The sequence below is a fragment of the Typopeltis vanoorti genome, chromosome 24 (assembly GCF_054136105.1).
Source record: "Typopeltis vanoorti isolate ZY-2024b chromosome 24, IOZ_Tvanoo_1.0, whole genome shotgun sequence".
Taxonomy (NCBI): Eukaryota; Metazoa; Arthropoda; class Arachnida; order Uropygi; family Thelyphonidae; genus Typopeltis; species Typopeltis vanoorti.
In genome coordinates, this window is record NC_143572.1 from 20,917,492 (window position 1) to 20,938,305 (window position 20,814).

Below are 20,814 nucleotides of genomic sequence, written 5' to 3' on the forward strand. Positions count from 1 at the left end.
AAATACTATGTGGAGGTCTTCTCTCAGTTATATAGCTTTCACCCTTAAGCACCCCATATAATAATATATACAAAATAATTTTTTTTTTAAATTTCATTAATTTTCTTTTCAAATATCTATTCATCTTCATCTTCACTCTCAAAATTTTCTGAACTTTATATTATTCATCAGAAACCAGGTCATCATGATCTTGAAATAATAAGTCATCCTCCATACCATCAACAGAATTATTAATTTTGAAAAGATTTTATAATAATTTCGGGTTCCATCAACTGTTTATCCATTCACAGACCTGCAAAATTATGTCATTCTTTCTCATGCCTGTAGCATGAGAAAGAATGTTTCCTCAAAATTTTAGATTGCATCAAATTGACCCATTTTTCCCTCATAAATCCTTTAAATGAATTGTTTATTGCTACATCTAAATGTTGAAGCATGGTGGTGAGTCCTCCTGGGATTACAGCTATTTTCGTATTCATTTTGTGAAGTTCATTCTTAACAGCTTCAGTTTTATGGCCTCTAAACTGATCCAATACTAACAATGCACATTTCTGGCATAAACTGCTAGGACATCTGGACAATACCTTCTTTATCCATAACTTCATCCCTTCCTTATCCATCCTTTTGTATGGATATGAATATAAACTCCTTTGGGAATTTTTTCTTTTAAAAATTAAAAAAAAAGGCAGCAATTTTGTTCCATCCACACAGCACAATAAAACAACGGTATAGTGAGTTTTTCTCATGAACAGAAGTTTTAACATTTTGTTTTACATTTGGAGTCAACAGTTTTGTTTGAGGGCACATCAAAAGTCTGAGGTACTTCATCCATATTAGCTATCTGTGAAATTTCAAAATTGTCTTGTTTTCTAGCATTTATGATGAATCTATGAAATTTCATAATTTTATTTTTGAATTCATCTGGCATTTTTTGTGATATTTCCATTTTTGTACACATGCATAAATTATTTCTCATCATAAATCTAATGAAACCAGTGATATTTCTTTCTGTTGCCAATAATTTTGCTTGCTGAATAATCAGTTTTGTAGATAAACAGCAACATGATCTTCTTTTAAATTTAGAATTTGCTTCTATTAATTGCTGCTCTTGTTTCCTCCAAGTTTGTACCATTTTTCTTTAGGTGTAGACCCAATCGCTCTGCTGCCCTATTGCCCATCCTTTTTTTGCATACTCAATCATACTACACTTAAACACAATTGTATAGCTATGTCTATGTTTCGTAGAATAAATGGTTATCAAAAAATTTAAATATAATAATGTAATAATAAATAATGAAATAGTTTAAATGCATGACCATTACCAACAAGCAGTGATGCTCTTTAATTGTGCATACATAAAAAACACATCAGTGTTTTAAACACAATTGTATAGCTATGTCTATGTTTCGTAGAATAAATGGTTATCAAAAAATTTAAATATAATAATGTAATAATAAATAATGAAATAGTTTAAATGCATGACCATTACCAACAAGCAGTGATGCTCTTTAATTGTGCATACATAAAAAACACATCAGTGTATAAGACGTATCCTAATTTTCAGATACATTTTAGGTACAAAAAAGCTCATCTTATAAGGCTAAAAATACAGTGTATATATATATACAGTATATATATGTACATGAATGAATCATTTTTTGCATCATACTTACATGTGTATGTGTGTGCATGCATGATTAGAAAAATGCAGTAATTTTTTCCATTACCACAGACAGTAATCTTCAACCCAAGTGTTGGACCTCTTTGAGCTAATGGATAAAAGGATCCCCACTTCTGTTGTAGAATATATAACCTCCTTAATGGCCTTCCTCATTTGGGATACTAATCCTCCATATATAATCTGCTGATACCTGTCTGACAGCAACCAATCAGCTATCCAGCTCACTGGTCTGTTATCTTGTCATTTGGGAGTCTATCAAAGGCCTTTGGAAAATCCAAGTAGTACACCACCATATATGCATTGCCTTTATCAAGTGAATTTGTCATCTTGTTTTAATACGCAAGCAGATTGCTGAAACATGACCCCCCCCCCTTAACAAACCAGTGCTGACCATCATAAAGAATACTGCTAGTATCGACCCACTTCTGAAGCCTAGTCCTCACCAACTTCTCTAATAGCTTCAAAACAACCACAGACAGATTAGCCTATAATTTGCAGCCTTACTTTTATCCTCCCCATTTTTTTTTTTATGAAGTGGAAAATTTTTCCCACCTTCCATTCCTTTGGGACTTACCCTGTTGCAAGACTCATGTTAAATAGTTGTGCCAAAGGTGCTATTAATTCCAGAGGGTATTCCCTTAAGACACGTGGTGATATACTGTCAAATCTTGTTTCCTTATTAACATCAGGTTTACTTAATTCCTCATATACACTGGTGTTCAAAACCTAAGAACGAACACTATTTCTGAAGATTAAATCACAAATTCAGACGAATGAGCTTGTGTCAATTTGTATAACTGACAGTTTCAAGTAGAAAGAGGGTACACATTCAGATTTTCGAATCACATGCAAAGGGATTACATGGATACAGGATAAAGGGCAAAAGACTACACTAAGCAAACGGTGTTTCAAGGAAACTCTTTTCATGAAGGAATAAAGTAGAAAACTTGGATGTCTTGTAATGTCTCAAAGATTATCACTAGATGATTTCATGTGGGGAAGAATTATCAGAAAGCTTCATTCACAAGCATCACATCCTCTGATGATATAACCAGATCTAAGACTCTTAACTCTCTTGTTCTCCTCTATTACGTACTGCCTAAGATTATTGTCCTTTTAGAACTCAAGAAATTTCTTCTTCTTATTCCCTGATGCTAAGAAAGCATCAGGGAATAAGGAGTCTTGTCAATATTGCTGTAGTTTAAATCACCCCTAAGCCAAGTTGCCGAATCATTTCTTTCTTTTAAGGTTACACGGTGGTCTGTATTCATAGTGAAGAATTTATGGAGATACAAACATACTTGTTGGAGTAATTACTTTACTTATAATTAAGAAAATAACACTTGACATTTTGATCTCTATATCAAGGTCATCAACAGGAAAACATACATATGCACAGAACACAACTTTTGTGTAGTTTCATGTGTTCTGTGCATATGTGTTTTCCTGATGATGACCTTGATATAGAGATCGAAATGTCAAGTGTTATTTTCTTAATTATAAGTAAAGTAATTACTCCAACAAGTATGTTTGTGTCTCTATAAATTCTTCACTATGTGTACATTTTTTTGTCTCCACCTGTAGCAATACCCCACCAAATATCTCATGCTATCAATCTCCACTTCACACCATACTGCTTCAAAACTACTGCCACTTTTTTCTTCTTGTATCTCAATCTTGCCTGGACATAATTCTCCTGCTATCATCATCAGCAGCACTTTCCCTCCCTCCCTCCCTTCTGTTCTATTCCTGTGAAGATGTCATTCTCATCCAACCATTATTATTTAGATTTTTTTTAAATATAAGAGTTCTTAAAATAAGTAAGTCATTTAATTTATTAAAACATGTGGTGTATCTGAGTGAAATTCAGATACTCAGTACATGAGAATTCCAAGACCTTGCTACGAACATACTTTTCCTTGAAAGACCCTTCAAAGAAAGTTGTGAAGCTTGCTCCTTGGACTGAATGTCAAATAGGAGATTCACTTCAAGCAATACAAATTCAAACTATTACATAGCAAACATGATTTTAGTTTGTGCTCCATAGATAGCTTGTTTATTGTCATTTGAAACAAATTTTTTATTATTCAATTTTCATTTTCTGTCTGCTGCTGGACAAAGGCCTCCTTCAGTTCTTTCCATCCTTTTCTGTTCTTGGCAATGGTTGACGAATTTTTCCCAACAAAATATGACAATTCATCACTCCACCTTCTTTTAGGATGTCCTTGGCCTTGTTTCCCTTCCTTTAGATTCCAGTTCATTAGTGTATGGTGGTCCATCGCTCATCTTCTCTTCTGGATAGATGTCTGGTCCATTTCCATTTTAGTTGCTTCTGGTGAAAAACAGTGTCAGTGATATGAGTTTAACTTCTTATCCAGGTGTTTCGCTTATCTTTTAATGGGTTGCCTAGCGTCAACCTCTTCATTTTTCTTTTAGTTGTTGCTAGTTTATTTGTCAGTGCTTTTGTTAGAGACCAAGTTTCACAACCATATGTGATGACTGGAAATATACACTAGTTAAATGTATTCCTGAGCAATAAATACAAATGTTATATTCAGTCAATAACAATCAAGGAAAAGAAGGAGTAGACATAGTATTCAACACAAAATACGAGGCTAGTCTTCTTGAATGGCAGGCAGTCTCGAGTAGAGTGTTGTGGGCAAATATCAGAATGGGGAATTGGACAATGAGACTTATTTGTGCCTATGATCCCACAGAAGGTTCTACTAAGGTAGAAGTGGAGGAAATTTTTGATGCTTTAGAAAAAGCAACTGACACAAGGAAAAAGGAAAAGTTGGTCCTGGTTGGGGATCTAAATAGCAGAGTAGGAAATTATTGTCAGACATACAAAAATATTTTGGGAAAATTTAGAGAAAAGAGCAAATCTAATAATAATGGCAAATACCTGTTGGATTTCTGCTCAGGACATGGACTGGTTATTACTAACACCATGTTCCAACATAAAAATGTGCACAAATTCACATGGAGAGAAGAGGCAAGGAATAAGAAAAGTCTCATTGATTATGTTATTGTTGATAGTGACGTTTTCTCCCTGATGCAGGACACCAGAGTATACAGAGGATTTGAAATTGGAAGTGGTCTTGATCAGGATAAAATTGAATTTCATATTGAAAAGAATAACATGTAAGAAAATTTTAAAGAGAATAAAAGTTGTGCAGCTCTCAGAGGTGAACTGTAGATTAAAATACACAAAGCTTATTAAAGAAAAAATGAAAGAGTTTGAGAACAGGAACAAAACCTTGGAGATTCAGTGGCAAGCCTTGAAGAAAACCCTGATTGATTCAGCCAGACAGGCATGTGGTGAGGTTGTCTGCAAGGATAGAAAAATCAGAACTCCATGGTGGACACAGGAAGTTAAAGAGGCAGTGAAGGAAAAGAAGAAAGCATATCAAAAGTTCCTGGCAAATAAGTCAGCTTGTGCTCTTAGAGAATACAGAGACAAATGTAAGAAAGCTAAACACTGTGCAAAACTGGCTAAACAAAAGTCATAGGAGGACTTTGGCAAGAACATAGAAAATAAATATCAAGAAGGTGGCAAAATATTCTGGAGGTTATTGAAGAAGCTTAGAAATGGAGGAAAGAGTGCTGTAAAAGGAGTTAGAGATGATAAGGTGACATGAAAACGGGAGAAAAAGATATCCTTGAAGTATGGAGTAATTACTTTGAAAAATTGCTAAATGAAGCAAGCAGTGATAGCACAGTGGTAAAAAACACTCAACAGGCATATAGTCAGGAATACATATCCATACTTGAAGTAGAAAATGCCATCAAAGGTTTGAAATGTGGAAAGGCAGCAGGAGTAGATGATATTCGACCAGAAATGCTGAAGTATGGTGGTATAAAAGTCTTACAGTGGCTGCACTGCATAGTTCAAAAGGCCTGGACAGCGGGACGAATTCCCGATGATTGGAGTAGACCTCTCATAGTACCCATATATAAAATGGAAAATAAAACTGAATGTGAGAATTAGAGGTATTTCCCTACTGAGTGTTCCTGGCAAGATTTATGCAAGTATACTTGAGAAACGATTGAGAAGAATTGTGGAAGAAAAGCTTGGTGAAGAACAAGCTGGATTCAGGCCAAATACAGGCTGTCAGGATCAGATCTTCACTTTACAACAAATAGTTGAGAAAGCATGGAAATATAACAAAGATCTGTATTTAAGTTTTGTCGATCTGGAAAAAGCATATGACAAGGTGCCAAGAGAAGCTATTCAATACGCTACAGTTATACGGTGTCAATGGGCCATTATATCAAGCAATACTTAGTCTTTATTTGAGTTGTGAGTCAGCAGTTAGAATTGAAAGAAGTACAGGAAGATGGTTTAATGTTAAATCTGGTGTGAGACAAGGATGTACATTATCTCCTCTGTTATTCATTATCTATATGGATCACATATAGATAATGAATAACAGAGATAATGAAAATCAGACTTGTAGTGGATTATGAAGGAAAGTGGTATTAAACCTAATTTCAAAATTGGAGATGTTAATGTCAGCACTTTACTTTATGCGGACAATGTTATACTTCTAAATAAATCCACTACAAGTCTGCAAGATTCCCAGACTAAATTGAATAACTGTTGTAATACATATGGTATGAAGGTCAGCAATAAAAAGCAAAGACAGTGAAAATAGGCAGAAGCGTTGAAAATGTCAACTGCATTGTGAACGGAGAACCTGTGGAACAAGTAAAACATATCAGCTACTTAGGCACGATTTTTAGTAAAGATGGTAAATTAAATATAGAAATCGACAACAGAATCAGCAAAGCTGGTATGATGGGAAGTGAATTGAATAAATTCATATGGAATAAGAGAGAAATTAGTCGGAACACTAAATTAGCTGTATGCAAGACTATGTTCAAACCAGTTTTAACTTACGGATCTGAGAACTGGGTCAGAAGTAAAACACTTAAGCAAAGACCGCAGATATGAGAGTCCTGAGAAAGATTAGAGGCGTGAACAGATGACATCAATGGCAATATCATATTAAAAATGAGGATATTAGGAAAGAACTTGACATTGTCAGCTTCCAGGAATGCGTTAGCAGAGCTAATCTCAGGGTGGTATGGTCACTTAAACAGAATGGGCGAGGAAAGATTTGCAAAACAAGTGTTCTTTGCCAGGTTCGCAGGAAAAAGACCTAGAGGAAGACCAAGATATAGGTGGATTGATATGGTACAAAGTGCCTTAGACAATAGAAATATAAGATCTGATAATGTTGGAGTCTTGACAAGTAACAGATTGATTTGGAGGAAAATTGTAGATAGAAATTTAGTAATGATGTAAATATTTCATGTAGTACTATCATATCCTGTACACCCCTTGAGGGTACATGTCAGGAATTTGATGATGATGAAATGTATTCCTTTTTAAACAGAGTGGAACATCATTGTTTTGAAAAATGCTTTTCAGTTTTTCTGAATGCATTCCAGGCAAGTTGAACTCTTCTATTTATTTCCTTTTGGAGTCCACAGTTTAGATCAATGAGATGAACTAAATATGTATATGAAGAGACTCTTTCCAAGAAATTGTTTTCTGTTATTATGTTTTTTGGTGTTACAAAATGATTAAACATGATTTTAGTTTTTTCTCTGTTTATTTTTAGACCAACATTTCTGCTTTCATGATATAGGTCTTCTATCATTATATTAAGGTCTTCTGGAGTGTTTGCAAAAATTATGATATCATCTGCATATCTTAGGTATGTTAAGTTTCTGTTATTTATTTTTATACCAAGGTTTGTCCAGTTTATATTATTATCTTGAAGGACTGCTGTAAAGATTTTGGGAGATAGTGAGTCTCCTTTTCAGACACCTTTTTCAACTGATATTTAATTGCTACTCGTGTGAAGTTGGATTGTTGCTATTGCAGTGTGGTATATTTCCTTTAGGAGGTCCATATATTCTCCAGGAACTCCCTGATTCTGAAGTGCTTTGATTATTGCATTAATTTTGATGTAATCAAATGCTTTTTCATAATAAAGTCTAAACAGAGTGGCAATTGGTTTTCTGATGTTTTTTCTATTATTTGTTTTACTGCAGGAATGTGATCAATTGTGTTAAAGCCTTTATGAAATCCTGCTTCTTCTGCTGGTTGATTTGAGTCTAGAAGAAGGGTTATTTTATGTTATTACTTTTGTGATAATTTTGTACAGATTAGAGAGAATTAATTGGTCTATAGTTCTTTATTTCTTCTTTGTCTCCTTTTTTTAAATAACAGTATCAGAGGAGTAACATTTTTCCAGTTTTCTGGTATCTTCCCTTCTAGACATAGATTTAGTAAGTTTTTGACATGGTGAATTATGTTGTTTCCTCCCCATTTAATTAATTCTATGTGAATTAGGTCTTTACCAGAACATTTTCCATTTTTCATTTGTTTTAATGCTTGTTTTATTTCATCTTAGATGAAAGGGGGCGGGGGGTTAATTCCATATGTGATGGGGAAGAGTTATATTTGACTTATCCATTGAAGCATCAGTATAGAGTTCTTTATAAAATTCTTCTAGTCTGCTTAGGATTTGATCTTGGTTCTTTACTGTAGTTCTGTTATCTTTTATTGCTGTTATTTGACTTTTACCAATTGATAAACGTTTTCTTAGTATTTTCATATTTTTATTGTTTTCAATTGTTTCTTTTATTTTTGTAGTGTTATAAGATCTTATGAGGGTTGTTTGAAAAGTTTGCTAAACAAATAAGTTAAACACATTTTTTTTTATTTTTTTTTGGAAAAAATCACCTTTATTTCTCAACATAGTCTCCATCAAGGTCTGCACATTTGGTCCAGCGAGTTTCCAATTTTTTCATCCCATCTAAAAAGTAGGATTTGTCAATACGTGTGTAGAGGCTTAAGTGCTGTGAGGACATCATGTTGGAGGCTTAATGGATTTTTTACAACACTCAAAAAGAATTAAAATAGACTTTAATACTTCCTATATTTCGTCCTAGTCACTAGGACATCTACGGGGATTACAAAAAAAAATTAATGTAACATATGCACAAATAACAAACAATACTAAGCCCAACCACGTGGGTGACACTAAAGTCCTATCTAGGTAGAGCGCCCTCTAAGGGCAGTAGTAGGTGGCCTGGAATGTAAGGTGGGAACTCTGGTGATGAGTGTTTCCCAAATCTTCGGAAGCTTAATGCAACCATATTTATTGAGATTTGGTTGGTTTTTGAGAGCTGCTGCTGCTGCTTCTAAGAAAAGTCTCTCTTTCTTGAATTTGCTGTGGTGGAGCATGGTGGTTTTCTTCCATGATACTCTGTGGGTGGTGTCCAAAACATGGTCAGCCAAGCCTGAATGGCCATAGTTGTGTTTGAAGATGTAAGACTTGTGTTCCTCTAGACGGATGGATGCTGATCTGCCTGTCTGTCCAAAGTACACCAGCTTACAGGAACAGGGTACTTTGTAAACTCCAGGCAGAGAGTGAGGAGGGAGCTGATCTTTCGTAGAACAGAAAGGGGTAGCCAGTTTGCGGTGGGGCTTATATGCTGTGTGTAGATTGTATTGTTTTAGTATCTTGGCTATTTTTTCAGATGTGCCACGGATGTAGGGTATGGTGATGGCATTTTTAAAATCTTGTTGACGAGAAGGAATGGGAATGGGGGAGGAGTTGATTATTTTTTTGATACTGTGATCGCTGTAACCATTGGAGAGGAAAGTGCTGTGTATGTGGTTAAGCTCATTAGTGAGGGCGGTTCCACTGGAACAAAGATTGTGGGCTCTCTTGGTAAGAGTTTTAATGGTGCCATATTGTTGAGAGGGGTGGTGGTGGGAGAGTTTGTGAATGTATCTGCCTGTGTGTGTGGGTTTTCTGTATACGGTGAAGGTAAGTGTATCATTAGGCAGGCGTGTGACTAAGGTGTCTAGGAAGGGTAAACAATTGTTCTTTTCCTTTTCCATAGTGAACTGGATTCTTGGATGTAGACTATTGAGATGACTGAGGAAGGAGTCTAACGTGTCTGGGCCATGAGGCCAAATAGAGAACACATCATCTACATATCTTAGCCAGATAGAAGGTTTGAGTGGGGCTGAGTCTATGGCTCATTTTTCGAAATCTTCCATATAGAAATTGGCAAGGGGGGGGTGAGAGGGGGGAACCCATGGCAGTTCCCCACTCAGGCCTATAGTAGATGCTACCAATGCACCTTGCTATAGACTATCTAAACAGCTGGCCAACTCTCTGATCCCCCTCACTGGAAGGTCCCCTTCCTATATAAAAAACTCGACCCACTTTAAAGCCCTCACAGAAAATTTAACCTTGAAGAAGACAAACATATTGGTAAGCTTTGATATCTCCTCTTTGTTTACCAATATTCCCTTAATTGACACCTTATCTCTCTTAGAAAACGTTTTTCCCTCTGACATCTTAGATCTCTTTTCCTTTGCCATTAACTCTGGATATTTCTCGTGGAACAACAAAATCTACAAGCAGATAGAGGGAACTGCCATGGGTTCCCTCCTCTCACCCCCCCTTGCCAATTTCTATATGGAAGATTTTGAAAAACGAGCCATAGACTCAGCCCCACTCAAACCTTCTATCTGGCTAAGATATGTAGATGATGTGTTCTCTATTTGGCCTCATGGCCCAGACATGTTAGACTCCTTCCTCAGTCATCTCAATAGTCTACATACAAGAATCCAGTTCACTATGGAAAAGGAAAAGAACAATTGTTTACCCTTCCTAGACACCTTAGTCACACGCCTGCCTAATGATACACTTACCTTCACCGTATACAGAAAACCCACACACACAGGCAGATACATTCACAAACTCTCCCACCACCACCCCTCTCAACAATATGGCGTTATTAAAACTCTTACCAAGAGAGCCCACAATCTTTGTTCCAGTGGAACCGCCCTCACTAATGAGCTTAACCACATACACAGCACTTTCCTCTCCAATGGCTACAGCGATCACAGTATCAAAAAAATAATCAACTCCTCCCCCATTCCCATTCCTTCTCGTCAACAAGATTTTAAAAATGCCATCACCATACCCTACATCCGTGGCACATCTGAAAAAATAGCCAAGATACTAAAACAATACAATCTACACACAGCATATAAGCCCCACCGCAAACTGGCTACCCCTTTCTGTTCTACGAAAGATCAGCTCCCTCCTCACTCTCTGCCTGGAGTTTATAAAGTACCCTGTTCCTGTAAGCTGGCGTACTTTGGACAGACAGGCAGATCAGCATCCATCCGTCTAGAGGAACACAAGTCTTACATCTTCAAACACAACTATGGCCATTCAGGCTTGGCTGACCATGTTTTGGACACCACCCACAGAGTATCATGGAAGAAAACCACCATGCTCCACCACAGCAAATTCAAGAAAGAGAGACTTTTCTTAGAAGCAGCAGCAGCAGCTCTCAAAAACCAACCAAATCTCAATAAATATGGTTGCATTAAGCTTCCGAAGATTTGGGAAACACTCATCACCAGAGTTCCCACCTTACATTCCAGGCCACCTACTACTGCCTTTAGAGGGCGCTCTACCTAGATAGGACTTTAGTGTCACCCACGTGGTTGGGCTTAGTATTGTTTGTTATTTGTGCATATGTTACATTAATTTTTTTTGTAATCCCCGTAGATGTCCTAGTGACTAGGACGAAATATAGGAAGTATTAAAGTCTATTTTAATTCTTTTTGAGTGTTGTAAAAAATCCATTAAGCCTCCAACATGATAGGATTTGTCAAATTGTGCAAAATAGTCATTGACAGCCTTGATGACATCCTCATTTGAAGAAAATTTTTTCCCATTGAGCCAGATTTTTAAATTTAGGAACAAGAAGTTGCACTGGGCCAAGTCCAGAGAATACAGTGGATGTGGAGCAAATTCGAACCTCAAATCGTGCAATTTTGCCATTGAGATGGCAGATATGTGGGACAGTGCATTTTCTTAATGAAAGAGCACTTTTTTGCATGCTAATCTTGGCTGCTTTTAAACGGTCCAACAATGATACATAATAGACTCCTGTTATTGGCTTACTCTTTTCCAAATAGTCTATCATGATGATTTCTTGGGAATCCCAAGAAACAGTGGCCATCACTGTTTCTTCAGGCATTGTCCACTGTTTTGACTGCTGCTCGGACTCAGGCGTGCAATGGATCCAAGTTTCATCTACAGTCATGAATCGACGCAAAAAATCCTGAGAATTGCAATTAAACATCGCCAAACATTGTGTTGAAATTTCTTTTTGCATGCATTGTTGATTGACAGTCAACAATTGCAACACCCATCATGCACACAGCTTTTTCATTTACAAATTTTTGTGCAGAATATTACACAGCCATTCATTTGAGATGCCTACAATCTCGCACACTTTCACTCAGCAGTCTTCTAGATAATGATAACAATACCATGGATTTTGTCAGTCATTTCCTTCTTAGTGACCTCAAGTTAAACGTGGTTGTAAGCCCATCTTCAATGGACTTACAACCACGTTTAAATTCATTTATCCAAAAATAAATAGTTCTTAATGCTGGTGTAGAGTCCCCATGAACTGCATCTAACTCAGCTTTGATATGCGTGACTCTCCACTTCTTCAAATAAAAGTGTTTTATCATTGCACGAAACTCGTTTTTCCTCCATTTTTATGAAAAATGCGAACACTGTCATTTTAAATGTTTGCCAGGCAAGAACTATGCATCACACATGGCTAAAACTTTGCCAGGGGTCATGAAAAAGATGATATGTGCCGACACTGATATGACTGAACGAATTGTGTTGCCATCTATTGGAAATTTACCAAACTTTTCAAACAACCCTCATATTTCATTTCTCATCTTTTTCTTTATTGTTTGCATAGTTCTGCATATTCTATTTTAGAAGTTAAATTTTTGTCTTGTTTCATATTTTGTCATTTTTTTGTAGTCGTAATGTTTCCTCTGAAAGTTTATGGTCTTTTTGTTGTTTGTTGCTTTTGAATTCATTGGCTCCAGATATTATTACTTCTGTTAGTTTTTCACTTATTTTATTTATATCTTTTTCAAATATGCTTATTAAGTCTAGTTTTTGACTGAGTTTTTCTTTGTAATGCTTCTTGTTTTCAATAGGTTTTAAGTCAGAACTTCTTGATTTTTTGTTGTTTAGCCATTTTATTCTTTCCAGTTTGGGATTTATTTTATTTTGGCTCTCACTAGTCAATGGTCACTTACTGTTTTTAGTTGATTTAGTACTGAGGTATCTTGGACTATTTCTATATTATTATACAGCATATAATCTATTTCATTTTTTATTTCTCGGTTTGGGGGGCTTTCTTAAAAAATATATTTATAATGTAAAGCTTGTTACTGATAGAGAATTCTGTAAGAGCTATTCCTGAGTTTCTGCTTGTACCATATACATATGGTCCTATTGTGTCTATTTGGTGAGAAGGATGACCTACTTTGGCATTAAAATCGCCTATTACTATAGTCAAGTTTTGATTACTATTTCTTTTTTTTTTTTTGTCTAGAGTATGCTGCAGTGAGTCATAAAATGCTTCTATCTTTTCATTAGTGTGGGATGAGGTGGGAGCATATATTTGGATGATCCTGATTTTAAGGTTAGGGTTTCTTTTAAGTGTAATTTCTATTATTCTTTCATCTGTATAATGAAATTCTTCTATAAGGTGTGTAATTGTTGTCTTAATTTGAAATCCTACCCTATATTGTCCTTTGTTTTCCAATAATAGTATAAGTAATCTTCATTTTTTAGTTTTATTTAATATTCATCCTGCCTGCATACTTCACTTAAGCCTATGATGTCCCATTTAATGTTTTAGTTCTTGATGTAAGATGGTAAGGTCTTTGTCGTCTTTAAGTGTTTGACAATTAAATGTTCCTATATAGAGAAAAAGAGGATTGCATTGATTACTATTATTATGAATTCTTTGGGATATTCCAGTATTGTTTATTATTTGGAAAAGCTTCCCCACTGCATCATGCTCTGGCCTCCATAAATAGTTTCGATCAGAGTAGTCATATACGAGGGTGGTCTGAAAAGTTCTCGGTGTAACAATGAAAAAACGAATTTATAATTTCAAAATTATTTTTATTTTATAATTTCAAATCTTAATTTCCCTTAAGACTAATAGTATATTTATTCCAGTGATGTTCCAGTGCCATTATCCCGTCCCTGTAGCAGTTCTCAGTAAGATCTGCAAAATACCCCTCTACAGTTGCAATCACCTCTTGATTCAAAGAAAAACGCTGACCAGCGAGTAAGAGTTTTAGTTTTGGGAAGAGATAGAAGTCAAAGGGAGCCAAATCTGGGGAATAGGGCAGATGTTCCAACAATTCATAGTGCAGATCCCTTAATTTTCCCATTGCTTGTAAGATGGTAATACTTGATAGAATGAACCTGCCCCAAAGGTTACACCTTTGGGGCAGGTTCATTATCCTGATGAAAGATGATTTTTTTCCTTCTTCAAACCAGTTTTTTCTCACGAATTTTTTCGTCTAGTCTGGTTAAAAGATCAGGATATTATTCCCCAGTTATTGTTTTACCCTTTTGAAGATAATTTATAAACAAAATGCCTTTAGCATCCCAAAATACCGATGCCATGACCTTTCCTGCTGATGGAACCGACTTTGTCTTTTTTGTCGCTGAACAACTAGCTTCTGTCCACTGTTTGGATTCTGGTGTGTAATGGTGAATCCAAGTCTCATCCATAGCAATAAATCGATGCACAAATCAATTTTATTCTTGTTAAAATGCTCCAATCATTGTTCAGAAATTTTCATGCAAGTGCATTTTTGATCTGCTGTGAGCAAGCATGGCACCCATCTTGTTCAAAGCTTTTTTATTTGCAATTCTTCATGCAAAATATATCCTACACATTCTTTTGAAATGCCTATAGTCTCAGCAATTTCACGCACTTTGACTTGCCAGTCATCCAATACTATATCATGCACTTGATGAATGATTTCTGGTGTGGTTATACTTTTTGGATGTCCTTCACGTGGATCATCTTCAAGGCTTGTACGGCCACATTTAAACTCAGCAGCCCATTTCTTAATCGTCAAAAATGAAGGAGAAGCATGCCGATAAACTTTTATGAACTTCAAATGAATTTCTTTTGGCATTAAACTTTCTTTTACAAAGAATTTTATAACCACATGATACTCAATTTTATCCATTTCAAGGGATACAGACAACACTTTTGTTTCAGAACAGCTGTATAAAACGAACTACTTGATAGAATGACTTGCAATTTCACATGGATGCTTATGACAGATGTACCAACTTAGGGAAAAAAAAAAAAAAAAACAAGTGCCCATAGTGTTGCCATCGTGGAGGCCGAGAAGTTTTCAGACCACCCACGTAGTTGGGGAAATTTAGTCACATCCAGTATTTTCCCATTATGGCCATGGGCTTTGCGGCCTTTCTTTCTTCTTCTTCTTGGCATTGTAGTGGTGGGATTAATCTCCCATGCTGACCACATAACATCTTGGGAGATGCATTTTATAGCTTTCTGCCAGCTTTTTGCTCAGTATCAACTTCACCATGGCTCAGTACGACACCATGTTTCATTGAGGGAGTTCCACTTGGAGGCGTGATGCTAAGACTTCCTCGGTATGGCTCTCCAGAGTTTACCGAAATACTGGCAGTGCCATCTATATCAGTTCCATCGAGGTTTTTGACTGTGTTGTTGGTTGCCAGCCCACCATGGAAATCTATCTCAAGCTTAACTGTGCTCAACAAGCTACAAGCATGACCGATTGCTAGTCAGCCAAGATCCTGGTAGGAGATCACAGTTAATCCTCCCCAGGTGAATATATTAATTGAATATTCTTTCTTTTAAGGTTACACAGAAGTCAGCATTCATAATGAAGAATTTATGGAGACAAAAACACTTGCGTTGAAGTTTGCTACTTTTTTCAGTAGTCATCACATTAGAGAAAAATAAGTTTACAGTTCTAAGAATAATTGGTTTTACACCACATCAAATGATGTATGGAATGTTAATTGAATAGTTAGAATGATTTTGGAGGATTATAAGACAAACAGACAATTTTTGTCACAGGAATAAGTTTGCTACTTTTTTCATTAGTCATTATATACTAACATTAGAGAAAAATAAGTTTACAGTTCTAAGAATGATTGGTTTGCACACATAAATGATGTATGGAATGTTAATTGAATAGTTATAATGATTTTGAAGGATTATAAGACTAGCAGACAATTTTTTTTCACAGGAATAAGTTTGCTACTTTTTTCCTTAGTCATCAGATGTACTAACATTAGAAAGTTTACAATTCTAAGAATGATTGTTTTTCTTCTTCTTTCTCATCTGTCAGATGACATGTTGAATCCCCTATGTGCAAAGGGACTGCACATAAGGGACTGGCCATTTCTATCATCTGTCTGAAGCTTGATAATTGTGACCTTTCCTTTAGAGACTGTAACCAAGTTCTTTTTGGTCTAAGTCTTGATTGTCTTTTGCCAATGATTCTATTTAAAACTATATTTGATAATTTTTGAAAGGACTGTCTCTGGAGGTGTGTCCAAATAATTTTAATTGCTGTTTAAGAATTATAGCTATGATATCTTCTCTATAGTTTAATTTGTGTTTGACTTGCTCATTTGTTTTGTGTTCTGACCAGTAAGGCTTATTTATTTTTCTTAAGCATTTCAGTTCGAATGTGCGGATTTTCTGTATTGCTTTCTGATTGAGTGTCCAAGTCTTGCCTCCATATGTTGTGTAGGTATAATAATGATTTTATAGAATTTTTGTTAAGTTTGTATTTTACTGTTTCTGTGTTGTCAAGTTGTGAGTACAAACTGCCAAAATATGTAAATTGCTTTACTTATCGAAGTATGTGATTTTCTAAGTTTATTGAAATTTTTTTCCCCATTTCTTTCTATTTTTGTTTTAGTTTTGCTTAGATTGATTTTCATTCCAAAAAAATTCTGCATTCTTCATTTAAAATTTTTATTGTTTTTTTCCAATTGTTCTTTAGATTCTGCAAGAATAATAATAATATTGTCTGTGTATTTGATGTGGTTGATATTTGTGCCATTTATTTGTAGACCTGGTTCTTTAGCTTTGGGTTTGCATATTTCTTTGAGATAGATAATAAATATATTTGGTGAGAGTGGGTGACCCTGCATAATTTCTTTTTCTACTTTAAATTTGTCTGTTTTTATTTTATTAAATGTAACAGTTGCTTTGGTATCTTTATCTCCATGGGAAAGTTGAGGATTTTGGATGCAGTTGTTTTTCCAACAGTAACTTATGGATGTGAGACTTGGAGCCTAAAGAAGTCAGATAAGAAAAAGGATAGCTGCTTTTGAGATGTGGTGTTACAGAAGGCTGTTAAGGATATCATATACTGAAAGGTGTACAAATGAATGAGTGTTAGAAAAGATCAGTAGAACTTTAAGGCTACTTAAGGATATTGACAGAAGAAAGTTAAAATATGTGGACATATTGAAGGGATGGAAGGAGGACCTCTCAGAACACTAATAGAACATAAAGTTCCTGGAAAAAGAGGAAGAGGTAGACTATCAGTGAGATGGATGGATGGTGTGTGTGTGTGGAGTGACTGATCTTCAGAGAGTTGAAGCCTCCAGAAAAGCATACAATAGGACTACATGGCGAGGCCTGGTGTAGCACATCACCGAGCATCAGAGTGACCATACGGCATCTGTGGATGTCCAATGAATAGATGATGATATCATTTTGTTCCTGTCAATGGAATCAAATGCTTGTTTGCAGTCAGTAAAACTGCAGTATATAGGTAAGTTCTATGTCCAGTACTTTTCACCCAGGCTATTAACTGCAAAAATATGGTCTATAGTAGACCTTCCAGGTCTGAATCTTACTTGATTTCTTCTATTGTCTCATTCATTAAAGTCTGGATTCTATTTTGAGTAATGCGGGTGAAGATTTAATAGCTATGACTTAGCAGTGTTAATGGTCTATAATTTTCACACCTTCATTTACTGGTCCATAATTATTGTATAACTTCATTTATCTCTTTTTTTTTTTTTTTTTTTTTTTTCAGAATTGGTATTATGATGCCTGTCTTCCAGTCATCTGGAATTTCACCAGTATATAGTATTTGGTTAAAAAGTTCAAGCAGAAAATTGCTATGCCACCATATTTTCATAGTTTGGTAGGAAGTTCATCATAACTAGGTGATGTAGATAAGTTCATTGTTTTGGTGTATTGCATTCAAAACTTCTTCTTTTATTATGAATGGTGCTTTTTCTTTCAGCTATGTGGCTAATTTGGTTTGAGCATACTTATGAATAGTTCCCACAGCAGAATATTATTCTTTAGTTAAGGTTTAGGGTGTAGACATGCAACTTTGAATCAATATGAGGTCATATTTTGTGATCAGTTGTATAAGCATTTGAGAATTATTTGTCATAAGGCCTTGAGACCTCACTGGCATGACCTTCCTTGTCCTCCTTGCACCCACAAAATTGATTATTCTTCTGAAATGTTGCAGCTGTAACTAATAAGAAAAACTTTTTCTAAAAATGATAGTTATTAAAACTTTCAGTGGATTAGATATGTTTTTTTTTCATAACTATATTTTCTTATGGTTACATTAAACGAATAGAGTTCTCTCTCAATTGCTGCACGTAACAGAGCGAGAGAGAGAGAATTGCATATAATTTCAATAACAATTATGCGAGAAATGCAATTTGCTTATACACTGGTTTCCAGAAGCTAAGAGCAAACTACATTTTTACCTGTATGTAAAAAAATTTTCATGACTACAGCCAAATGTGGACTTAAAATTTATTGCCAGCATACTAATAAGTTATATTACACAAAAAATGTGTTATAATTTCATATAAATTAAATTGCAATAAGTTTTTAGCAAAAGTTACAAATTTCTTAAGGAAGTAGTTAAGGAGTTAATGTACAGTGCTTACAGAAAACTGTGTGGAGAAACAGTTCAATATGTAAGCACTGTACAATGTCCACCCCAAACTCACAACATTCTACCATACTTAGCACCGAGTAATTCAGGATTTCTTGAGGCAAACTATCCCACTGCTCCTTCAGAGCAAGGATAAGGCCTTGTTTTCTGGAGGGGATTTTTGAGCAGTTCATCTCCTATTGCATCTCAAATTTGTTCTATGGATTGAGATCTGGGGAGCATGCTGGCCAATTGATTTGATTAATATCCTCAGTCTCCAGAAGTATATCCACTGCTCGTGTACGATGTAGTGTGGCATTGTCATTCATAAAAATGAAATCTTCACCTACAGTATCACAGAACAATCAAACATGACATTGAAGAACTTCATTGTGACATCATTCACTAGTTACAGTCCCTTTTTTCGGCACTTGTAGCTCGGTGCATCCATTAAGCATAATGCCTCTCCACACCATGACATTAGTTCCACTGTATGTATATCTCGCAAAAACATTCTCACAATGATAAGCAGTGCCACTTTCAAGCCAGATCAAGTGTCATCTAGAATTGGAGGAAAGACGACTTTCCTGGTGCGTTGATTGAATTTTGCTGTTATAATCAAAAATCTGTCTTTATTCTCCATGGTAGAGTGAGGGCAACCTCTTATCAAAGTCTGGAACACATTCCATTGGTTTGAAATGTTGCCCAGAGCCTAGATGCAACGCCATGTGAGATTCCAAATTCTGTGGCCTTCTTCAAGCTTTTCAATAATTCTTCCTCACGTGAAATCATCTAGATGATGTCTCAAAGACATCCAAGTTTGCATCTTTATTCCTTCATGAAAAGAGCTTCTTTAAACACAGTTTGCTTAGCACAGCCTTTTATCCTGTTGAGTGCTGCCACATAATTCCTCTGTGCGTGATTCAAAAATTTGAATATGCCCACATTCTACTCAAAATGACAATTGTATGACTTTTGCAGTCATACAATTGCCATATTTGTCTGAATTTGTGGTTGTAATGTTCAGAAATAGTGTCATCCTTAGGTTTTGGACACCAGTGTAGTAGTATGCCATTTTTTTAACTTACATTTATTCAAGTTTTATTAATAACCTATATCATATATTTCTCTGCTTTGATGTGCAATCTTTCTAATAGTATTTTTTTTTCTTTCCAGGTGTTTTTTATTTTGCAGGACATGGATTTGAACCAAATAGACAGTGTTACTTACAGCCTGTAGACTGCAGCGAGAAATGTCTTCCCAGTGAATCACTTTGTGTTGAAGATATATTAGCTAATATGCAAAAGAAGAATCCAGCTCTTTGTGTATTGTTAATAGATTGTTGTCGAAGGATACCTCCTAATTATGGGTGAGCTTAATATACTTTTTGAAAATGTTTATTGTTAAATTATATATATATATATATATATATATATATATTTAAAAAAAGTAATGCTCCTGTCATTTTTCTTAACTTTGAGTGAATATTTTGCGGTCAGTGCAATATTTGTCCTTTTATTGGAAAGATCTGATATTCTTTCTTAGATGGAAGAAACCTGGACAGTAGTGACTGGTTTTTACATCCCATAAGACCAACTGTTCAGAGAACATACACAATTAACAGACATAATACTCTTGCCTTAGTTATTTTAGCATAATTAAAAATAAACCAAACACTAGCTTTCTTTACTGCCTATATAACTTTTTTTTTTATATGGGCTATCATTGAGTAATATCACTGCTACTTATGATGTCTTCTGCATAATTCGTGCCGGGTGACTTTGAATTAATATAGAAATGCAATATTATGTAATTATAATAAAAAAAATGCAAATCAAAGCTTGGAGTTCAAAAACTATCAGTTTTAAAAATGCTGTATTCTTTAAAAAAATAAAAACTTGTAATTGCTATCGCTACTCCTTCCTTTCCTTGATCATTTTCGCCTGAAAATAGTATCCTTTACTTATTATTTATTAATATCTCACCTTTTTTGTCTTCTTCATCTCAGTAATGCTAATTATGTCCATGTGATACTTTTCCAAATTTTCTGCAAGTTTGATTTCCTTTCCATTAATACTCTTTATATTGATGGTTCATAGTTCTTCTGATGTGAATTTCAGTACAGTGGGACTGAAATACTAAAGGATAGCTTGGGTGGTAGTGTTGGGGGAGGGGGTTGCTTTTCTGCAGGTCACATCTTCCAACTAATTTACTGTAAACTTTTATGAAAAACCTCAAG

The 20,814-nt window shown here is 35.3% G+C and overlaps 1 protein-coding gene across 2 annotated transcripts in view; it reads left to right on the top strand.

The window, feature by feature from the left end:
* The window catches only part of LOC150092985 (mucosa-associated lymphoid tissue lymphoma translocation protein 1-like), a 228,003-nt gene that overhangs the window by 133,083 nt on the left and 74,106 nt on the right, over nucleotides 1–20,814 (top strand). For both annotated transcript variants that reach the window (XM_090413823.1, XM_090413824.1), the window contains exon 10: nucleotides 19,752–19,944. In XM_090413823.1, coding sequence (XP_090269949.1) covers nucleotides 19,752–19,944 — 193 coding nt within the window. The remainder of the gene's footprint in view (nucleotides 1–19,751; nucleotides 19,945–20,814) is intronic.